This window comes from Planococcus citri, chromosome 3, assembly GCF_950023065.1.
Source record: "Planococcus citri chromosome 3, ihPlaCitr1.1, whole genome shotgun sequence".
NCBI lineage: Eukaryota > Metazoa > Arthropoda > Insecta > Hemiptera > Pseudococcidae > Planococcus > Planococcus citri.
Window position 1 is genome coordinate 59392192 of NC_088679.1, and position 23677 is coordinate 59415868.

Sequence of the window (23677 nt, forward strand, 5' to 3'; positions counted from 1 at the left end):
AGTTTTTGTCGTTCTTTTGAAAAGCCATTTTTTGTGGCTTGGGTTGAGTTACTTTGAAGTTTGAAGAAAAGATTGTCCACATTATGATTTATGTTCCATTGTTCCATAAATCTCTCTTTCATGAGTTTCATCAGCCGCGAAGTGTTCTTCTTCATTCATCTCTGATATCGTGCGATGTTTCTCAAATATACTTATTCTCAAATGGTAAAGAATACTCCTGAGCAACAGTGAGAGATTGAGATTTCCTGAATTTAGAAAGAGTTTTTAGAAATCTCAACTTCTTGAGAATTTGATCGTGAGAAAAATGAAGATAGGCAGATTCAGGTGGATCTACTTATGTATTAGTCGCAGCCTTCCAGCCCATTGCCCCATATTTCACATGATATTCGAAATCCAAAAATGAATATTTAATTTAATTTAATTCAAAAATTTGAAAAATGAAATAATTTTGTTAAAATTTAAAATACTTGTACGTCGTACTCCAATGTCCGATCATCACAATTTCACAATTTTAACCCTCACTGAATAGTGAATTTGCTACTCACGCTCTCTACAAAACATTGAAAAGTTTCAAAACTAAATTTGTAAACATCGAATTTGATAACAGCAGAATGCAGTGAAAAATGAAAATGTGAAAAACTTGCGAAAAAAGGTGGAAAATGCCCTGAAAATAATTATTAAAATGAGCTCCATCGTTACACCGGTATGTAATTGTTTAATCAACACTAATTTACAAGAACTCGATTCTTATTGTAATGTAATAATCAGCAATGGAGTTTCAGTTTACTGAAAGAAAAAGACGTCTATGAACCGGCAGAAGACTCATTTCTCTTATTAGATGCCATAGAACAAGATCTCAAGCAGCTAACTTCAACAAAACCCAACATAATTCTGGAAATTGGTAGCGGATCTGGAGTTATTATTACAGCTTTAGCATCTGTATTCAAAACCGATGCGTTCTGTTTAGCTGTAGATATCAACATAGATGCTTGCACAGTTACGAAAAACACTGCTCAGCTGAATAATGTTCAGGTTAGTTTGCCATTTGACATTTGACAAACGATAAACTTACTTCCTATAGCTGTCAATATGTCGATGGTTTATTTTAAATTTCAGGTCGATGTGATAAATGCGAACTTGCTCGATGGTGTCCATCTTCGAGAAGCTATCGATGTGATTGTATTCAATCCTCCTTATGTAGCTACCGAATCGGAAGAAACTCTGGTAGAAGGTATAGCTCAAGCATGGGCTGGTGGAGAAAACGGAAGAGAAATACTCGATCGGTAAATTTATTGTCAACGTTACGATGATATTTCGATGTAAATATCAGTACGTAATAATCTTTCGTTGTGTGTATTTTTTTCTCCAGATTATTACCGTCGATAAGTAAAGCTATATCGAACACAGGTGTACTTTATTTGGTAGCCATCAGTTACAACGATGTTGAAAATTTAATCGTTCAAATGAAACCGTACGATTTGAAAGGCGAAATCATAATGAGAAGACAAATTCAAGGAGAATTACTGTTTATTTTGAAATTCAGCAAAATGAGTAAGTGAATAAAAAAATCATAAGCTACTGATTTGACAATTCATTATTCAATAATATTTATATCATATATTTTTTTTAGAATAAATCAACCTGTTTACACGCTCAACGATTAGCTCATTCGAGATCCTTCATTTGCTGTGATATTGTGTTCGATGAATATGATGTATTCAAAAAACCATTAAACTGGAAGACTATTTGAAAGTAACCTAGTTTAAATATTTTACGAATTTCGTTGTGTAATTCGCACAGGTAGTTTATTCATCGAACGAATCACCAAACACGTTTCTATCATTGGAGGATCAGATTTTATCGCTGGCAAAAATTGATATTGTAATAATAACTTCGATATGATGATTTTCATCTCAATCATGGCAAATTTTTGTCCTGTAAAACGAATAATAGCGTGTTAAAATTTCCATTTCGAATTCGATGGCATTTTACGTGAAACTTTACCTATGCAGTTTCTCGGACCAGCGCTAAATGGAATGAAAGCAAATGGAGGTCTGTTATCCCTGCTTTCGAATCTTTCAGGGTAGAACTTCTCTGGATTGGGATAGAGATTTTTATCTCGATGCAAAAAAAATATAAACATATTCACTAAAGATCCAGTTGGAAGCAAGAATCCACCTATGGAAAAAATATCGTCAGCTTGTGTGAGCTATTAATTTTTAACGTTAGTGAGTTTGTGTTTGAATTATGTACTTGGAAGTCGAACATCTTCGTTGACTTTTCTCGAAACGATAGGAATTGTTGCGTATAATCTCATGGTTTCTTTTATCACGCATTCTAAATATTTCATATTAACGTAATCTTGATAACTTGGATTTCCTTCTGTGTCTGAAAAAGTTGTTTTTATTTCTTCTAACAATTTGCTCTGTAATTCGAATATCGGAGAATTAATTTTAAAGTAGTCTTCGAATAAAAATCTATCGTGGTTGTTTAATTTTTATACTTGTACGTCTTCGTTTCTAGACAAACAATACAGGCAGAAAGAAATTGTAGCTTTGGTAGTATCGTGCCCCTGTAAAAAGAATAAAATTAATATTGAAAATGAATCGAATAAAATATAAAATGAATTTACGATAGATATCATACAGCAAACATGAAAGTTTGAACTTCGTTTTCTATTTCAGCTTCGGAAAAACTACTTTTAGTAAGGAGGAAATCTAAAAATGGCTGCGCTTGTTTTCGTCCTGAAATATTCTCTCATTAATTTACATATTTTAGCTGAAAATTAACTCATTACGCATTGTTATTACCTTCTTGTTCTTCCATTGAGGAAATTTCACCGTGCTCTTGTAATGCTTTTCTTCGTTCACTAATTACCTGTAGGAAAGTTACAAAACAAACTAGTTAATCAATTTGAAGTTGTCTTTTATATATATATATATTTTTTTTTTTTGAATGAAAATGTGTAAAATTAAAATCAATATTCTCAATGTATCGACTGTTGGAGAAATTGAAGACAAATACTCTTTCGGTGCTGATTCCAATTCTGAATTACCTTCAAAACGAAACATTTTGTTACGTGAAGAGCTTTAAAATAAAATTCGCCAATTTTTGTGAATCGAAATATCAATTCTGGATGTAACCAGGGAGACACTGCACGTTTCACAATTGTATCAGTCATACTGTTGGTAATAAATTTGATTGTTAAGTAAAATTTACGCTGATCTTAACGATGAGGGTGCAAAATAAGCATTTATTGATGAACGATTACCCCGACCACATATATTGCAATACCTATTTACCCATACTTAAAGTGTAATTCTGATCAAATTACCTTTTCACCTAGACTTTTGACTACGTTCAGGTGTTTCGAGTACAATTTCCCTTCTGTGCTAAGTTTGAAAATGAGTTCGGGGTGCAGCCAAGGACGTAATATACGTTCAACCACAACTTCACTAACGCTATTTTACAAAAGCAATGCAAAGTGTTGGCGTCAGTGTTCAACATTCATTTCATCAAAGCACATAGATGGAATTTACAAAATACATACAAGTCACCCAAAACTAGTTGTTCCTTTTTAGGTACTTAATTGAATTTCATCTATGTACTTACGTTTTGATGCTATCCAGGTACTGGGTATTTTTGGATAACTGCGTTTCCATTTTAGTACCCATTGCCATTTCTTTCGGGAAAAATATGATGATTACGAGGTATTGATTGGCAACGATTCAATATCGATACGTTTACAATTTCTTACCACAAATAATATCAAGGCTGCATTTTTCCACGAACGATTCGATATCGAAGTCTGACCCATCGACGAGTTTTTCCAACTGATCGACGAGAATCTCAGCGTTTCTTGTGATCATACCGGTGGAATTTTCCAACATTTTGAAATGAAACGAAGGTGTGATTAGTTTACGATGGATTTGCCATATATCGCCTAAAAATTAAATTCGTGAGTGTTTGAAAGTTATTAGAAGGAAATCACAAGTGAAAAAATAATCCTACCGTCACCAGTGAGCAAATTAGTGTCACCCAGCCAAGAGTCGAGAAAACGATACGAATCGGATTTATCGAGGTGTTTGTTCGTGGATGACAAAAATACCTGAAAAATAAAATTATTATCGCTAGATCTATAATTCAATTAAGTTAATAATTTTTTTTTTACAACGTCGTAAAACCACTATGATTTTTATCGTGGTCGCTTTAGCCCGACAATGTTTGCGTTTTATTATTATTGATAGGTACCTACTAAGTATAAATTGGCTACAGAATTGATTTTAGAAAAAAAAAGGAAAAAAAAACATTCTACTTACAAAGAATAAGAAACTTTTTCAAATTGACAGAGAAATTTTTGAACCCGCTTAGCGCTAGCGAGCAAAAATACATAATTTTTACAAATTAAATTTGGTCCAAAAATGGGAAAAAATCGAAATGTTGCCAAATTGTACACTGTATATTATTTTCAACTGCCCGAATCGACTGGAAACGGTTTCGAAGTACCTATTTTGAGCAATTCTGGAGCCTCCAGCAGATTTTTGAAAGGTTAAATAGTTTTATCCAATGAAGCTGGAGAGCTAAAATTTTTTTATACCGAATTGAACCCAAATCATAGGTGTTGAAGTTCATTTCGACAGATTTTCTGGTATTTTCTGGTCGAACTGAAATTTTCAAAAAATTGTTGGAGGTTCCAAAGCTCTGTAAAAACTATTTCCAGTGAACTCCACATGTTGAAATAATGTAAATTTCAGCTTTTTGCAGAAATTAAAACGCTCAAAAATTTGCTGGAGGCTGTTAGAACTGCTCAAAATGGTTCGAAACCGTTTCCATTCAATTCGGAGAGTCGAAAATATGGTACACGACAAATTTCAGCTTTCTAGATCAACTAAGTAAATTTTTTTTTTTAAATTCACCAAAACTCGAAAAATGCACTTTGACTTCTGAAATTTTGGCAGATGATGTATTTTTGCATGCTCTTTCGGTCTGTGTTCGGTTAAAAACTTTTTCTGTCGGTTGGAACATCTCCTTTATAAGATGATTTCAGACCATGTGGTTACTTATGGATAAAGTAGAAAAAATTATACTAAAAATCTGGAATTTCAGTTTGAGACTGGAGGCTCTAGAACGACTTGAACCCGTCTGCAATCTACTCAGCATGTTGAAATTGGAGCATAGAGTAAATTTTAGCTTTTCAACTTCATTTGGTAAAATTTTCTAGAAATTTTAACGTTCAAAAAATATGCTGGAGGCTCCAGAACTGCTCAAAACGGTTTGAAACGGTTTTAAAACGATTTAAAGAGTCGAAAACAAGGTAGTACTTATACCAAACAGTTTTCTAGGTCAACTTGGTTTTGTTTCATTTTTTTTTTTTTTTGGCTCAAATCTAATTTTAAAAATTTTACTAAAAATCGAAAAATGCACTTCAGCTCTTGAAATTTTGGCTGTTGATGTAATTTTGCATGTTCTTTCAATTTAGCTTTATTCGGTTCTAAATATTTTTGGCCTAGTGGAATACGATAGCTTGTTAGCTATATCAACTTTGTCCGCCTTTACATTTTTATATTTCTTTGAACCTTGAAGTTAGTTAGTATTACATTACACCAGGGATGTGCCTTTACCGTAAAGTATAATTTTTTACATAGTTTACTTTACATGTAAAGTAAAATGTAATGTAAATTGAATATGTAAAGTAAAAGTAAAGTAAACTATTCTTTGTTTTTTTTCGTTGGAAAATCAAAATTTGGATTAATTTCTCTTCGTTTTTGCGTTCTCAGCTTTTTTCTTTGCTTTGTTTTGGTTCTAATGATGGCATAATTACCTATTTTGTGTGATTATTGTTATTTTAACTTAAAATTGATTGTCAGTGGCCCAGTGGGTCAAAATTGAAATCTGGCATTCAAAACCCTAGGGTTTTGTACTTTGTTTACATTGTTTTTTATCAAATTTTCATTTGTTTCGTCTTTTGTGCAAATTCATTTCATTTTTCATTGATTATGAACACAGAGATATTCAAAACGTGTTTTTATTTTAGGAACTCAAAACGTCAAAACAGTACAAAAACTGACCAAAAACACGAAATTTTACAAAGTTTACCTGTTAGTTTACTTTACAGTAAAATAAACATATTTTACTTTACAATTTTACATTACATTTTACTGTAAACTATGTAAAGTATTCAGTTTACGGCCAACCCTGTATTACATCTACGAATGCTAGAATTAGAAATAGTAGTAGGATACTCGCTTAGTTTTATCAATTATTTTACATTTTTGTAATGAGCCAAGCATCTACAATTATACCCCCGGGAAAAAATGGATTAGATCTAATTAATATATATAAAATGGTTAGATCTAATTAGATACCTATAGAGACATTTTCTCTATCTAGTTAGATCTAACCATTTTATTGATCCATGTTCATTATTTATTTATTCATTTGCATAGAAGTGTTTTTGTCCTAATGAGATAGTTTTTTTTCATTTTTCTTGAAAAAAAAAATGAGTTTGGGTGAATTTTTATAGAGACATGTCTGTCAAAATTTCAAGTGCTAAAGTGCCTTTTTCGATTTTTGGTGAATTTTTGAAAATCGAGCCAAAAATGAGGTAAAAATCAAAATTTTACCAAATTGTTCAAGAAAGCTGAAACTTGGGATATACCCTATTTTCGACACATCAAATCGATTGGAAATTGTTTCAAACCGTTTTGAGCAGTTCTGGAGCCTCCAGCAGATTTTTGAAACTCGAAATTCCCACAAAATTTCATCAAATGGAGTTGGAAAGCGGAAATTTACCCTGCGAACTAATATCAATACACCACGAAGTCAACTGCAGGTGGATTTCAAGTCGTTTTGGAGCCTCCAGCGACTTTTTGAAAGTTACTGGAGCCTCCAGTAGATTTTTGAAACTTGAAATTTCCTAAAAATTTCATGAAACGGAGATGGAAAGCCGAAATTCACTCTGCACTTCAATTTTAACCCCCTATGAACACGACTTCAGGTGGGTTCAAGTTATTTTGGAGCCTCCAGCGACTTTTTGAAAATTACTGGAGTCTCCACCAGAGTTTTGAAACTTGAAATTCCCACAACATTTTATCAAATAGAGTTAGCAAGCTGAAATTTACTTCGCAAACTAATTTCAATACATTGTGAAGTCGACTGCATGGTGGTTTCAAATGGTTTTGAAGCTTCCGGCTACTTTTTGGAAATATCAATTTTCCAAAAAACGCCATACAACTTTTCAAACAGTCGCTGGAGGCTCCAAACCGACTTGAAATACACCAGCAGTCGACTTCGTAGCGAATTGAAATTAGTTTGCAGAATGAATTTCGGCTTACCATCTCCATTTGATGAAATTTTAGGAAATTTCAATTTTCAAAAATCTACAGGAGGCTCCAGTAATTTTCATAAGGTCGCAGGAGGCTCCAAAACGACTTTAAATCCACCCACAGTTGACTTCGTGGTGTACTGAAATTAGTTCGCTGGGTAAATTTCGGCTTTCCTATTCCATTTGATGAAATTTTATGGGAATTTCGAGTTTCAAAAATCTGCTGGAGGCTCCAGAACTGCTCAAAACGGTTTGAAACAGTTTCCAATCGATTTGGCGTGTCGAAAATAGGGTATATCCTAAATTTCAGCTTTTTTGAACAATTTGGTAAAATTTTTATTTTTATTTTTTCCCTCATTTTTGGCTTAAATTTGATTTTCAAAAATTCACCAAACATCGAAAAAGGTACTTTAGCACTTGAAATTTTGACAGGTGATGAATTTTTGCCTGATCTTTCGATCTACCTTTGTTATGTTTATCTAAGATTATCAACATTCAGATATAATTTTATCAAATCTGATCTATGTTGATCAATTTTTGGATCTAATTCAATCACATTAGATATGAATGATCAGCTATACAATTAGATCTGTCCCATTTTTTCCCGGGCCCATATTTTCACTTGGAAAAAATATCGAGGCGAATATCTAAACGCGTTCTTTGCTCATAAAATTACAATTTTTTTCATTCCACGAAAAAGCGAACAATGAAATTGAAAATCCTTACGAAGTCGTGAGAAAATCGTACGTACCTAACCTATCTAAACAATAACGATATTGCTTGGAATGATTTCCTGACCCAAAGTAATATAAATCAGATGAGTAAGTACATAAGTACCTAGGTACCTAATTAAAGTACACATTCGTCACGATTGATAACAAGATAAAAATAAACGCATTATCAGAGTAAAAACAAATATACATATTGCATTTTTTCCATTCTTGACCTTAATTTTCGACCTCCGATATATGTACCTATCACTTATCAGTGCCAAAAGTTTCGTATTAAAAATCAAAAAAAAAAGTTGTCGTTGTACCTATATCTAAACGAGTACCTAATTTAAAACTGTTCCTACGTATACCTCGCTCACCTTGCCTTAGAGTTACTCATTAACTTGAACATATTTTATCTTTAGGCATACAAAATTACAAAGTTATCACCGAAAATGAAACTAACTGCATTACCTCTATATCAGTCGGATCAGTCAACACGATGAATAACTGTTTTCCAATCCAAAGTTTGAAAACTTTCCCATAAGTCGCAGCAAAGTCGTACATAAGTAGCAAGAAAGCTGCAAAAATTTTTTTGATTGAATAAAAAATTGTATAAGTTGGCATTAAAATAGATGTGGTTTTACTTACATTTTTTCGTTAAAAAACTTAATCCATTTCCAATAACCGGGTAAGCTTTCGGACCAGGGATTTTATTTCCATAAATTGAGATTCTTCGATTAGGCGAACATAATTTATAAAAAAATAAACCTACACATATAACCAATAATACTGTAACGAGAGACATGTTTATTATAATGGACACTGTTCACTTTAGTCTTCAATATGTGATTAAATACTAGTAAAAAATATTGTAGATATGTTTGCGTCCGCGTCGTTTACATTAGGCACACGAAGAACTAGTTTTATCATTATGACAAGGTCATTTATGAGCATCCACATCACACGCGAATTCGCAAGCACATGTTTGCTGACTAACAATGTAAGTGCTAGTGTTTCATTTTGGACACAAAAACGTCCACTTCACATCGAGTTTAATAATGAAAATCTCAGATTGAAATAATAATACACTGTTTTACATACAAAAAGCACGATTTTAATTACACCAGTATCATAATGATAATTTATTCCGTCAAGTTTTAATGAAATTACAGGAGGTATGATTACCTACCACTCTACTAGCGAAGTAGAAAAGTATGAAATGATTTTACTTTGTATAGATATACGTTTATTTTTACCTACTCTCGCGGTAAAACAAATGAAAATCGTAGTATAAGCTCGAATGTTGATTCCTCACAATTCATTCGATAGGTACGAGCTTATTAATTGCATTATCGACTAATTATCATCTTACGTAAGTGAATGCACTTGTATTTATGTCATACGGAGATAAAATTCATGTTGGTATTGGTACTTCATATTTTGAAATTAGGTATTCGAGCAACACTCCATTTATCTTTTAAACCGTGTGCAAAATATTATAAAGTACTGGTAGGTACTGAATTATTTACCTTACAGTTCGAAGTTGGACTGATGTAGCTTGAGGCCGAAATTCAGAAACGAATTTGGAAAAATAAGTAAACTCAACAATCAAACCTACATTAGGGTAGGTTGCGAAAAAAATGTCGGAGACGTTCATTTTGAGTTGAAAGTAACTCGGAAAAAATGTTGGCTTCGGAGGTATTCATGGAGGTGAGATATGAGTCCTCAAAGAAAGGAAATTTTCGAAAAAATTGTAGTTTTTCGCTTTTGCACATACCAAACCTGTCTTGGGAATAATGGCTCGGTTCCAAAAAATAGTATTTGAGATTCTGCATCGACCTAGGCCAGCCATTGTCGTCAAAATCCAAGATCCATTCAAAGGTTCTATTCTACAGAGTCGCTTATTTTTAGATAAATTGGTATCTTAAAAAATTTTTCATCTCAAAAATATTTTGTATCAAGTAATATGGTATTAATGATGATACCAAAAATATCATTTATGAAACTGAGGAAATATTTTGGAATGCAGTACTGCTAATTTTTTGGTCATTAGTCGCCAATTTCAAAAAACAGAAAAAATTTGTAGAGTTTTTGGTTACTTTTCTCAATTTTTTGAAATTGGCAGTATGACCAAAAGTTGAACAGAAATCGTTAGTTTTAGAATTGAAAGTTCAAAATAAAAAATTAAAAAAAAAAACATTTTCATCCATAAAAAATAAACCTGCTGAATTGATTTTGATTATTTTCTGTTTTTTTGTTTTTTAACACGTTTGGAATTTGGATTTTGAAGTTTTTATTTTTCAATTTATTGAAAAGAGATTTAAAACCATAGAAACACAGTAGCGACATAATCTTTCAGTGTTAAGTACTTAGCTAAAATTCATAAATTGAACTTTTTTTAAAAATTTATTTTCACTTATGTATTTGTGAATAAGACAATATTTTTTCAAAACGAATAAAAAAAAATCTTACGAAATATTTTAATAGAAAAATTTAAAATTAATTATATAAAATAAAAATGAAAGGAAAAATATTCATAAATTTCACTCAATTTTTCGACGTTCGATTTTGACAGGTAACTTATTTCTAGTTCTTAACACTAAACTGCTTTCAATTATAACTGGATCAGCATTTTCATCAATTTTAAATCGATATTTGAGCAATAGCATAGCTATAATGATTCTCATCTCCAACATGGCGAATTTTTGACCTGAAAATTCATAAATTTAGTGAGTATATTAATCGGTACAAATAATAATTGTGATAAGCAGATAATCAGTAACCAAATCAAAAAAGAATAGGGCAATTTTTAAAAAAAATGGGTAACAAAATAACTTTTTGAAGTGACATACTGACATTCTCAATTCAAACGAAGCTTATTAATGAAGTTTTGCCCAACATGCAAATTGAAGGGGCTATGAATGAATTTTAATTTCAAAAAATAGGAATGAAAAAAATAATTGTGGAAATAGTACGTCTAAAAATTAACAAATTTTGTCATGATCAATAATTGTTTCTCACTCTGAAATGTGAAACGATTTGAGAGCCTGAAAATAGGTAAATTTACGAAAATTTTCACTAAATTGTTGATGTTTGACAATAATAAATTTTTTTCACTTTTAGTGTTTAGACTATTATGGGAGGGGGGAAGGTTCTGCATTTGAGATCATTTTTGAATTAAAATTTTTAACAATATTGTAATATTCAGTGGAACATTTCTGTTGAGTGTGGAAAAGGGGGAGCTTAAACCCGAAAGTGCTTGAAGAAGGTGAAATAAATTAATTATTCAAACTGGTTTAACTGGTTCATTTTGATTAAACAAAAAAAAAAAAATGAAAAAGTTGAAAAAAACATTTCTAGTCTAAAAAGAGTAAAACAGTTTTTTCTTTTAAATTTTTTTAAGCTTTCAAAAATTCACCAGGAATTTAGAAATGAGTTTTAGTGCATGAATTTTGGTTGCTAGAGTTTTAGTAAATACTTTCTAGTTTGGTTCCATTCACCAAAAAATTGAAAAAAATAAACAGTTAAACACACAAAAAAATGCACCTAGGAAATTTACCTATGCAATTTCGTGGTCCTGCGCTGAACGGAATATAAGCGTACGGATTCCTTTTGCTGTCTCTTTCCTCGAACCGTTCAGGTATAAATTTATTCGGTTCTTCAAAATACTTATCGTTACGATGAGTTAAAAATATACTGATATCAGCATAGGAACCAGCTGGGAGCACATAACCACCTAAATAGAAAATAAAAACAGAGATAGATATGAATCTTGTTTTTCATTTTGAAATTTTGAATGAACCTATGCCTATTCATACTGCTTTCAGTTAGTTAGGTAGGTAGGTACTTACTTGGTAATTGAACATCTTGATCGATCTTTCTTGAAATGAATGGCACTGGAGAATATAATCGCATTGATTCCTTGATAACATTTTCTACATATTTCAAGCTGAGGAAATCGTTATAAGTGGGTTCTCCTGCTCCGTTCAATAAAGTTTCTCGGATTTCTTTTACTGCCTTATCCTGTTTATAGAATTACATACTCATTAATTTTGAAATTACCTACCCAGTACCTACCTATCAAATACATAATAATCAACAAAATTCAGAAGATTGCAAAGTTCTATAGGTACCATATTGAACGTACTTGAATTTCTGGATGACTTGCTAAACAATAGAGACAAAATGATATAGCAGATTTAGTTGTATCATGGCCCTGTTTATGAAAAAATAAAAAATAAAACAAAATGATAAGTAGATAAGAAATAATTATGTAGATGACAATCTAGATCTACAGAGTTCAAGTTGACATACTGCGAACATAAACGCTTGCACTTCGTTTTCGATTTCAGTGTCGTTGAAATTTGCTTGAGTTAATATAAAATCTAAAAATGGCTTGAGTTTCTTTCTGCCTGAAAGTACAAATCAGAGATATTTACGTTTTGCAAATAGGTAGTTATATATGAGTATAAACTTTAGAAACTTTAAATTTATACTTATGAATTTTTTCTGAATTGATACTGACCATCATCATCATCCTCGTCATTTTCATCGAATACTTTGTGATTTTCTTGTAATAATTTTTTTCTTTCCTGTATTACCTTTAAATGAAGAAGTAAATATTTAGGTATAGGTAAAGTGGTGATTTCATTTCCGATAAATTCAACTCAACTTTTAGAATCATAATTTTTTGCATTAAAAAAATTATAGTTACCTTCTGGCCTTGGTCTTTGATAACTTTAAGATTACTGAAATAGTCGCGTCCGCTTTTGGAAATTTTGAACATAATTTCAGACTGCAGCCAAGGAGACAAGAAACGATTCAGGAGTGACGTAGATAACCTGACAACAAACGTATAATTTTCTTATAATGTACATTGTATGTAGCAAATTGCACCTAACGTAAAATTCCATTGCTTTAAAGGAAACCATGAATTTAAATTAGCAATGTAGGTACTAGGTAGTTAATAATACTAGGTAGATAAGCACTTACACTTTAATACTATCCAGATAATCGTTATTTACAGACGAAAGTGTATTTAATTTAATTCCCATGGCAATTTCTGCAACATACAAAAAATGGAAATGAGCAAGTTACGTCGCCTTAAGGTGGGTCGAAATTAAACAGGTAAAAAAATTGGCATTTCTCATCAAATTTATGGCACTTCTGAATTTGAAGATTTGCCTTTTTTTCAAATACTCGCCACAAAACTAAAATTTGAAAAAAAAAAACATGAACTTTGAAAGTTTGGTCAAAATAATCTCGAAAAAAGTGTTCATTAAGGCATCTTTTTTTTTGAAAATTGGAAATTTTATGAGAAAAATTTACAGAAAAACCTCGAGATTTGAGTAAAAATGGGACCAGAGGGAAGAAATAACCAGATGAATTTCCTTACCACTGGTGCCAAATTAATTATTGGTTTTTGGTCAACAACTGTACAGGCCAAAAACCAAAATGTGTTTTTTTTTTGTTGCAAAGTTCTTAATTATTCAACACGAAACGTAGGCTCTTAATGAAAGAAGTTTCCGAATATAGGCAACAATTTTGGTTTCAAACAAAACTAGATCAAAAAAGCAGTCTTAGGTACAAGAATTTTCAATCAATCTAAATTTCAGGCCCCAAAGACCAGGCACTTCTTGAATTTCTCTGAGAATTTTTCAACAAATCAATTTGGACTAGGAATTAAAAAATAGGTACATACTACCTCTACCCTCTTTCAAAAAATGTAAAGCCCGAAATTTTATCTACTCTTGGATTTTCGTCAAATTTTTAAAAATTCAAAAAATTCAAAAAAGCTGCATTAAAAACGATTTTTAAATGTCTGTATATGTAAAATATAAATTTCTGTGAGCAAATGTGAATACTTATGTACCTAATTCCTTCACAAATAAATCGTGATTTTTGTAAAAAAAAAAAAAAAAAAAAAAAAAAAATACCTAGTGAAATGTTTTGTTTTTTGAGCAGGTTACTTATTTTTAATTTTTGGAAATTTTTTGAATAAATTTTTCCAAATTCAATTTAACTCTCAGACATCAACAACTACTAGTTCTAGGTTATTCTGGGTCTTCCAGCGATTTCAGTTTTCTTCGAAAACTTCAAATCACTCTGAATGAGCCAAAAATAAACTTCAAGAACTAAAATCTTTGATCAATGCCTATTGGGTAGTGGGTCTGGGTACCTATCCTACCGACCATTTTAGTTGGTTACTGCAAAATTCCAGGTTTGCCAGTTCTGAAGTGAATTTTTCATTCTCCAGAAATTTGAAAATTCGATATAGGTTCCAAAAAGGTCAAATATTGCATATCTTCTTTGAGAATTTGTTTTTCAAAAATTTGTTCTGGAATTTACAAATTGATCAAAAATGCCTTTTTGATATGGCACGTTTGGAGATCCTAAAATTGATTTTCAACTCCTCCAGAACAATTTGAAATTTCTGGAGAAAATTGAGAAATCACTGGAGGCTCCAGAATGACCCAAAACTAGTACCAGGTTGTTGATATGTGGGAATTGATCTGAGGAAATTTACTCATAAGTCATGTTGGTTCACTTTACTCAAAAAAAAATTATACCTATTTAAAGAAAAATTTGAAAAATTGCTCTTAATAAAGTTTTTTTTAAATTTTTAAAATTTTCAAAAATTCACCAAAAATCTACATAGAAATAAACTTACGAACGTGACATTTTGGTTACCTACAGGTGTTTTAAAACATGCTCTCTCGGTATTGTTTGGTTTTGTTCAAATCGAAGAATCCATCAGTTCAGAAGACTCTTTTGCAAGTTCCCAAGTCAGGTTTTGTTTTACTTTTAAGATTGGTAACAGATTTACTCGTACCTCCAATGATATCCAAAGTGGACTTCTCAACGTATTTTTCAACATTCAACGCAGACTGATCGATTTCCGCTTCCAACTTATCGCAGAGAATCTTGGCATTTCTAAACATCATAGGGACAGCCTTTTCAACAATTTTGAAATGAAACGATGGTGTCAATAATTTACGATGCGATCGCCAAATATCCGCTGAAAACATTGATTTCGTCATGAAAAGTTGGTATTTTCACATTCAAGTACATACAATGTAGGTATACCTAATATGATGACATTGATGACTCACCATTACTCGTTAGCAAATTCGTATCACCTAGCCACGAGTCCAACAGTCGATATGAGAATGATTTATCCAGATATTTTGTACTCGACAAAAAAACCTAAAATGTATTTTAAATCATTAAGATAATGGAGTATAATTTCTCAAATGATTCTATATTATTCCCATGTTCCAGCAGAGGTAAGACGAATTATTAAGATTCTCGATTACCTATTTGATTAGAATTGCATCATCGTCTACCTACCTCAATATCATCTGGATCACTGAGAACAAAAATGGCTTTATTTGCTATCCAAATACGAAAGATTGGACCGTACTCCTGATATAATTCTTTGACTATTTCTATATTGGCTGAAAAAAAAACAAGAGTCATTAACATTATTATTTTGATGGTATACGAACCGAATAAATACTAAGTAGGTGTTGATAACCTTATCGTTATCAATTAGGTGGCAGCTTTAATATTCCGCTTTTGATAAAAGAAACGTTGGTGGATAGGTAAATATGAACTTTGATTAGGTATAGCAAGGTATAGGTAAATACAGTTTGAAAATTAGAACTAATCCCCAGATTTACCTTCCTATGCATTTTGTGCGCAAAATACTTTTAAAAATACAAATAGGTATAGGTAAATGACAAATAGGTATAAGTACTCACATTTTTTCTGATTAAATACCCTCGTACTACCAATAATTGGATAATATTTAGGACCCGGGATCTTTTCGGCGAATTCATAAATTCTTCGAGACGGTGAAGTTATTTTATAAATGTATAAAAATAACACAAAAATCACAACAACGAACAACCACATGGTTAATTATTTCATTGATTATTGGAGGTATTAAATCGATCACCGACCAACGTGAATCCTAGAACGATACTGATGAAATCTAAGTAGACGTAGGTATCATAATATGTAATGTAGCTCTATAGCTACAGACAGTGAGACAGACGAAACTAGTTTCACGTATGGTTCTCAGTTTCACAAGGTTATGATGTAAATTATAATAAAGGTGTAATCAGACGAAGATAAATATCCTATTATTTTTCATCTAAATGTATAGAAGTAAAAATTAAAAATGTAAATTCTGGGTATTTGTTGTACCTACATTTGAGTGATGAAGTGTTTGTAAACGGTTATACACAAAATCTAATCGAACCATGCACCGTATACGTAGACGTACTATACGTACCTACGTACTTACATCTAATACCTGCTTATTGCTTACCTAGGTACTAAGAAAGCTTCTACTAACAATAGTCTTGTATGCTTTCTTATCATAAAACCAATAGATTTTTACAACTTCTTTGGTCTAGGTATCTTATCTTTAACTTTTTTCTTGAGCTTTTTGATAACGGTTTTCAACATTCCGTGGGTAGATGTGAGGTTACGCCGCCGCTGTATGCAGTACTCGTCAAGTATACCATTTTTGGTGAGTTTCTACTTTGAAGCTCAAGAGTTTAGAGTATACAAAATTACCTACCTATTGAGTACCTACTCTAAAAATTTATTAAAAAATAAAATGTAGGTATTTCAGATTCTCCGTTGACACAGTCAATTGTCATCAAAATTCAAGCCCATTTTAAGGGTTCTACAGAGCGGTTGAAAATTTTTAAAATTGTTTTCTTCCCAAATATGTAGGTACATACTTATTTCGAATTAGTGATACCAAAAATACCATTTCTAAATCTGAGAAAATATTTTGGAATTCAGTAGTGCAAATTTTTTGGTCATTATTGCTACCTATTTAAAAAAAAAACAAAAAAAAACCAGAAAACATTGGAAAGTTTTTGGCCATTTTTCTCAATTTTTTAATGTTGGCAGTGGGCATGACCAAAAGTTGAACAGAAATTATTTATAAGTAGTTTTGGAATTGAAAGTCGAAAATAAGAGAAACGCATTTTTATCCTACTTGTAGAATAAAACGCTAGATAGGATATGTTATTCAACTTGTAAAATACAAGAAGAATTTTTGACGATAATCTTGGAATTTAAGAACATCGAAACACATTATGGACAATATTGTTTAATATTAAGTAGGTACCTGCGAGTAAAATTCGTTAATTGAACTTTTCATCATTTATTTGCTTACTTTGCACTAAACTAGATTTGTACAGACCTACCTAAAATAAGTCAATTTTTTTTTCAAAAAGAAAAAAAAAATTACGAAATAATTTAATATAATTATGTAGGTACCTGACAATTTAAAATGAATTGTATAAAATAAAAATGAAAGGAAAAATATTCACAAATTTTATCTATTTAAATGTCCGACGCTCAATTATGACAGGTAATAACTTACCTATTTATAGCTCTTAATACTAAACGACTTTCATGTAACTGGATTGGATCAGCATTTTCATCGTTTTTAAATCGATATTTTATCAATAGCATACCTAGCTACAATAATTCTCATCTCAACATGGCGAATTTTTGACCTTATTTTTCAATTGAAAAGATATTTAAGAACATCGAAACACATTATCGACATAATTTTTCAATATTAAGTACCCAGCTAATAAAATTTATTCCTTGCTGAACTTTTTTAAAAATTTCTTTACTTACGAGTACTTACGTACGAATAAGACAAATTTTTTAAAAATTTTAAATTAATTATATAAAATAAAAATGAAAGGAAAAATGTTCATAAATTTCACTCAATTTTTCGACGTTCAATTTTGACAGGTAACTTATTGATAGCTCTTAATACTAAAATGCTTTCAATTATAACTGGATCAGCATTTTCATCAATTTTAAATCGGTATTTCAGCAATAGCATTGCTACAATAATTCTCATCTCCAACATGGCGAATTTTTGACCTGAAAATTCATAAATTTAGTGAGGATATTAATCTATACTACAAATACTTGATTGTGATAAGCAGATAATCAGTTGCCGAATCAAAAAAGAGTCGTGCAATTTTTAAAAAATGGCTAACGAGAGAACCTTTCGAAGTGACTTTCTCAAATTTGAACGAAACTAACGAAGGAAGTAGGTATATACCTACTTAGTTTATTTTTCGACTGCGTGTTGGTGTTTTTTTCTAAGTTGAAAAATTAAGAATCGAAAAAAACCTGTTTTATAGTGATTTTTCAACTTTTCCATGAAATCCACAAGTGTCGTCCTTTCTTCCTTATACACTTATACAGAGGGTGTTCAGTGAGTGGTCAGCGAAACTTTAGATTTCGATACAACCGGGTACTACTAAAAAAAATTATTATTTCGAACAAGTGAAGAACATTGATGTGATTTTAAGTCTCAGCAAATGAACCGTTCTTTTTTTGTCCAAACACTTCTTTAGTTAGGAAAAATTACGGTTTGAGATATTCAAGCGATCAGTATGAGCAACATTTGTGGAGAAAATTGAAACCATGCTGGAGGTTACAAAATGACCTAAACTCGCGAAAGTGTTCATAGAGGAAAGTTGAAAATGTTCACTTGTTTTATTTTATTTATTAAGAGCCATTTACAGCAACTTGGGCCAGGGGCTCTATTTATTACGACCAACTCATGATAAGGGTAGGTAGAGGTACACACATATTTAGAAATAAAGTCACAATCAATACGGTGAGATGGGCTATCTGGGTTTTAAATTTTTTTATCTAATTTTGTGGAGTATAGAAATTTGATGACATCGTCTGTATGAGTGAGGTCATCAGATAGGAGGACCTGCAGTTGGTTGGAATTTAGGAGTCTGGCGCGTTCATTTTGGCGAGGACAGTATACTGGTAGATGAGCGATGTTTAGGGGGATGTTGCATTCTGGGCATGATAGGGGAGGCTGTTTGAGGAATATGAATTGGTGAGTAAGTAAGAAGAGAATGGCCTGTTCTGAGTCGGGTGAGAAGAACCTCACAAGGAAACTACCCAAGGTGAAACAAGCTGATCAAAAAAATTTTCACATGCGGTTAGAGCATCAAAAAAATAATATATTATGAGCCAGAATTTTAGCTGCTGAAGTTGACAGAGGGAAAAGTTATGGGCGTTTGAATATCAAAAAATCACAAAAATACGCTGAAAAAAATGTAAAAATTGATCGCTTCAGCAGCTAATTTTTTGCTCAAGATCTACCATTGATATTTATGACGCCTTATAGTGGGCAAGTCGTCGCGATCTGCATGTAACACCCTGGGAATGACATTTTTCACTTATTATCCGCCTGTGAAATTTTTTTTTTAAATCAGCTTGTCACACCTTGGGTAGTTCCCTTGTCAGATCTACGCTGAAGTTGTTCAGAAGTTTTCCATAAAGATGTGGTGTTTTTTATGCTTTTTAGTTTATTTGAACTTGGGATTAGAGACCATGAAGATTGAAACACTTCATGCATTAGTGTTTTGGAATGGAGCTCTAGGTCAGATAGATAGATAGATAGAGGGCTTGGAGTGTTGGCAAGGGGGAGATATAGGTATGATTGTTTAGCTATTTTATCAGCCAACTCATTACCATGAACCTAGGAAGGAGTGTGAAAGTATCCAGCATAGTATGGGTGTGCTGTTTTGGAAGAGTTGTAGGAGTTCAATAATTTTAAGAGATATAGGATGTGAATATTTTGACCAATAGTTTTTTATTGATGAAACAGCTGATAGTGAGTTAGCAAAAATTGTAACTTTATTTAATGAAAAATCAAAGTAATATGTTATTGCAGATTTAATTGCATATAGGTAATTCAGCAGTCTTGTGATTATCATCAATAAAATACCTAATAATAAAAATTTAAAAAACACATAAAAAAGACACTTAGATAATTTACCTACCTATGCAATTTCGTGGTCCTGCGCTGAACGGAATATAAGCGTACGAATTTCTTTTGCTGTCCTTTTCCTCAAACCTTTCAGGTATACATTTTTTCGGTTCTTCAAAATACTTATCGTTACGATGAGCTAAAAATATATGGATATCAGCATAGGAACCAGCTGGCAGCACATAGCCACCTAAATAGGAAACAAAAACAAAGATAAGTAAATCTTGTTTTTCATTCTGAATGAATCTACACTTATACATACCTACTACAGAATGCACAGAAATGTTTAGAGTACATCCAAAAAGTTTTCTGCCAAATATTTCGTTTGGTCACTGTGAATGATAGGTAATAATGATAGCACATTGTTAGTCATTGGACTAAGATGATGATAACATTCCCCAATCATAATGTACCTATCTATTTCACGTTGCCAACCTATATTTTTAATAAACAACTAATTCTTTGGGGTAGGACGGGTATGTACTCGACATTTTTGCGCACCTTGTACTGTCGGTTAGGTACCTACTTGGTAGTTGAAGGTCTTGATCGATCTTTCTTGCAATGAATGGCACTGGAGAATACAATCGCATTGATTCCTTGATAACATTTTCTACATATTTCAAGCTGAGGAAATCGTTATTTATGTGGGTTCTCCAACTACGTTCAATAAAGTTTTTCGGATTTCTTTTACTGCCTTCTCCTGTTTATAGAATTACATACTTATTAATTTTGAAATCACTTAGTACCTAGACCTACCTATCAAATACATAATATCAACAAAATTCAGAAGATTGCAAAAGTTCTACACCGTTATAACTTACTTGAATTTCTTGATGACTTGCTAAACAATAGAGACAAAATGATATCGCAGATCTAAGTGCATCATGGCCCTGTTTTGAAAAAAAAAATGTAACAAAATGATATGTAAGTACGAGAGGTCGGTATTAACATTTTAACTACATATTATTATGTGACAATCTAGATCTACTGCGTTCAAATTGACGTACTGCGAGCATAAACGTTTGCACTTCGTTTTCGATTTCTGTGTCGTTGAAATTGGTTTGAGTTAATACGAAATCTAAAAATGGCTTAACTTTCTTTCTGCCTGAAAGTATAAGGTAAAAATTACAAATCAGAGATATTTAATTTTTACAAATAAGTAGGTACCTATGAGTAAACTTTAGCAGCTTTAAATCTATTTTTTTCGAAATTGATACTGACCATCTTCATCTTCATCATTTTCATCGAATACTTTGCGATTTTCTTGTAATAACTTTTTTCTTTCTTGAATCACCTTTAAATGAAGAAAACAAAACACAGTATTTAGGTACCTACCTATAGTCAAGCGATCATTTTCATTTCCGAAAAATTCAACTTGAAACTTTTCAATATAAGGGTGCCATGCCACAACTCGCCACTTTTTCGTGTACGTAAGCATCTCAACTTTTATAGAATGATAATATTATTTAAAATTTAAAAAAATCATACCTACCTTCTTGCCTTTGTCTTTGATAACTTTAAGATGATTGAAGTAGTCACGTCCGCTCTTGGAAATTTTGAAAATAATTTCAGACTGCAGCCAAGGAGACAACACTCGATTTCGAAGTGACGTAAACAAACTGAAACCACGAATTTAAATTCACAATATACTTAGGCAGTTGATAATACGTACAAGGTAGGCACTTACACTTTAGTACTATCCAGATAATCGTTATTTACAGACGAAAGTGTATTCAAGTCAATTCCCATGGCAATTTCTGCAACATAAAAAAAATTTGAATGAGCAGGTCAGCAGGTTACATTTTAAGAAAAGGTCGAAAACAAATATACGGAGAAGGTGGCCAGTTAGCACCGACCAAAACTATACGTCCTAAAATTGATTTTTGACCCCTTCAGAGTAATTTTAAATTTTTGGAGAAAATCGAAAAATCGCTGGTGGTTCCAGAATAACTAACCCAAAACTACGCACCTAGTTGTTGATATGTGGGAGTTCAATTGAAGAAATTTACTCATATTCGTTCACTTTACTTTGAAAAAATTTACATCTAAAGAAAAGGTTTGAAAATTGCCCTCAATGAGGTTATTTTTTAGATTTTTTAAATTTTCAATAATCCACCTATACTTATTGTTAGTGGTACTGTAAATCATACTCTTTCGATATTGTTAGAATAGGTACCATCAGTTTAGATGGCTCTTTTGTAAGTTCTAAAGTCTGGTTTTACTATTGTATTAAGATAATAGATCAACTCCAACCTCCAATAACATCCAGAGTGGACTTCTCAATGTAGTTTTCAACATTAAATGAAGACTGGTCGATTTCCGGTACCAACTTATCGCAGAGAATCTTAGCATTCCTACACATCATAGGGACAGCCTTTTCAACAATTTTGAAATGAAACGATGGTGTTAATAATTTACGATGCGATCGCCAAATATCCGCTGAAAAATTGGTAGGTATAGTTTTAACATTGATTTCGTCGTGAAAAGTTGATTTCCTCGCATTCAAAATAGGTACCTAAGTAATTATGAATAAATGATAATCTCACCATTACTCGTCAGCAAATTTGTATCACCTAGCCATGAATCCAACAGTCGATAAGAGAACGATTTATCAAGGTGTTTTGTACTCGATAAAAGAACCTAAAATGTATTTTAAATCATTAAATAGGATAGGTATACTTTCTCAAATGATTCTACGAGTATAGGTATTCCCATGTTCCAGCAGACTTGAAGGGGAATTTTCAAGATTCCCGACTATTTGATCAGAATTGCGTCTCGGTCTACCTACCTACCTACCTCAATATCATCTGGATCACTGAGAACGAAGATGACTTTATTTGCTATCCAAATGCGAAAGATTGAACCGTATTCTTTATATAATTCACAGATTATTTTTAAATTGGCTAAAAAAATCAAAGAGTCATTTTATTTTGATTGTATATGTATACCTACTTAGTGATCTATAGGCCTATAAGTATGTTTAAAAATATTAGTGGGTAGGTACAAATGTGGGATGCTCTCGAAATGTTTTGATTATAGGTACGTACGTATACCTATACGTCTTGATTTACGTTTGCATTTTGTGTGCAAAATGCTTTTAAAAATAGTAGTAATTAACAAATAGGTACTTCTACTCACTTTTTTTCTGACTAAGTAACCTAGTACTATCAATAATTGGATAATATTTAGGACCCGGGATCTTTTCAGCAAATTTATAGATTCTTCGAGGCGGTGAAGTTATTTTATAAATGTATAAAAATAACACAAAAATCATAACACCGAACAACCACATGGTTATAATTATTTCATTGAGCATTCGATATATCAAATCGATCACCGAATGGGCGATTATTGATCGATCAATTGGCCTGAAAATTGATCATTTGGCGATTATTATTTTTCTCTCGATTAATCGTGATCATTTATTATTTTTTTAGTATGTTAATTGGTGTAAATTTCAATCCAATCTTGCATTTTTTTTTTTGGCGTTTTAATTAGGTACCTATAAAAAAGGATGATTTACGCTTTTTCAGCAATTTTAAACATTTTAAGTGTTAAAAAAAACAACAAATTGATTGATCTTTTTTTTACCAATTAATAGGAGTCGCAATTATTTTCCTGCCGATTAATCGATTTTCAATTATTTTAAAATACTTAATCGAATTTACCCAACACTACTGACCGAACAACGCGAATCCTACAATACAATGATACTGATGAAATCTCGTGAACGTAGGTAGATATCATTTATATAAGCACACAGAAGAAATTAGCTACTCGTAGTTTCATGAA

At 31.8% G+C, this 23677-nt stretch overlaps 3 protein-coding genes and 1 pseudogene across 6 annotated transcripts; 1 reads left to right on the plus strand and 3 right to left on the minus strand.

The window, feature by feature from the left end:
• Window positions 1–550: 550 nt before the first annotated feature.
• On the plus strand, window positions 551–2488 carry HemK2 (HemK methyltransferase 2). 2 transcript variants are annotated; one of them, XM_065358497.1, is made up of 5 exons: window positions 552–703; window positions 769–1032; window positions 1117–1283; window positions 1370–1551; window positions 1631–2488. In XM_065358497.1, the coding sequence occupies exons 1-5, from the start codon at window positions 683–685 to the stop codon at window positions 1633–1635; spliced, it is 639 nt and encodes a 212-aa protein (XP_065214569.1). In that variant the 5' UTR covers window positions 552–682; the 3' UTR covers window positions 1636–2488. The 2 variants fall into 2 exon arrangements, with proteins under 2 accessions (XP_065214568.1, XP_065214569.1); XM_065358496.1 differs by having other exon boundaries at window positions 551–703; window positions 1370–1860.
• Window positions 1510–9352, minus strand: LOC135841503 (cytochrome P450 4C1-like). Of its 2 annotated transcripts, none has more exons than XM_065358493.1 (12): window positions 8686–9352; window positions 8509–8615; window positions 4012–4108; window positions 3758–3943; window positions 3613–3682; window positions 3056–3182; window positions 2811–2877; window positions 2647–2744; window positions 2504–2572; window positions 2254–2425; window positions 2005–2178; window positions 1510–1935 (listed from the first exon to the last, which is right to left on the minus strand). In XM_065358493.1, the coding sequence occupies exons 1-12, from the start codon at window positions 8840–8842 to the stop codon at window positions 1772–1774; spliced, it is 1488 nt and encodes a 495-aa protein (XP_065214565.1). In that variant the 5' UTR covers window positions 8843–9352; the 3' UTR covers window positions 1510–1771. The 2 variants fall into 2 exon arrangements, with proteins under 2 accessions (XP_065214565.1, XP_065214563.1); XM_065358491.1 differs by lacking the exon at window positions 3056–3182 and adding an exon at window positions 3335–3461 and having other exon boundaries at window positions 8686–9348.
• Window positions 9353–10503: 1151 nt separating this feature from the next.
• LOC135841502 (cytochrome P450 4C1-like) lies at window positions 10504–16384 on the minus strand. Of its 2 annotated transcripts, XM_065358490.1 has the most exons (13): window positions 16253–16384; window positions 15801–16012; window positions 15388–15494; window positions 15150–15243; window positions 14870–15055; window positions 13030–13099; window positions 12752–12878; window positions 12563–12638; window positions 12352–12449; window positions 12185–12253; window positions 11889–12060; window positions 11597–11773; window positions 10504–10747 (listed from the first exon to the last, which is right to left on the minus strand). In XM_065358490.1, the coding sequence occupies exons 2-13, from the start codon at window positions 15952–15954 to the stop codon at window positions 10581–10583; spliced, it is 1497 nt and encodes a 498-aa protein (XP_065214562.1). In that variant the 5' UTR covers window positions 15955–16012; window positions 16253–16384; the 3' UTR covers window positions 10504–10580. The 2 variants fall into 2 exon arrangements, with proteins under 2 accessions (XP_065214562.1, XP_065214561.1); XM_065358489.1 differs by lacking the exon at window positions 16253–16384 and having other exon boundaries at window positions 15801–16189.
• A 978-nt stretch (window positions 16385–17362) lies between these two features.
• On the minus strand, window positions 17363–23628 carry LOC135841509 (cytochrome P450 4C1-like; annotated as a pseudogene).
• Between the last annotated feature and the right edge of the window lie 49 nt (window positions 23629–23677).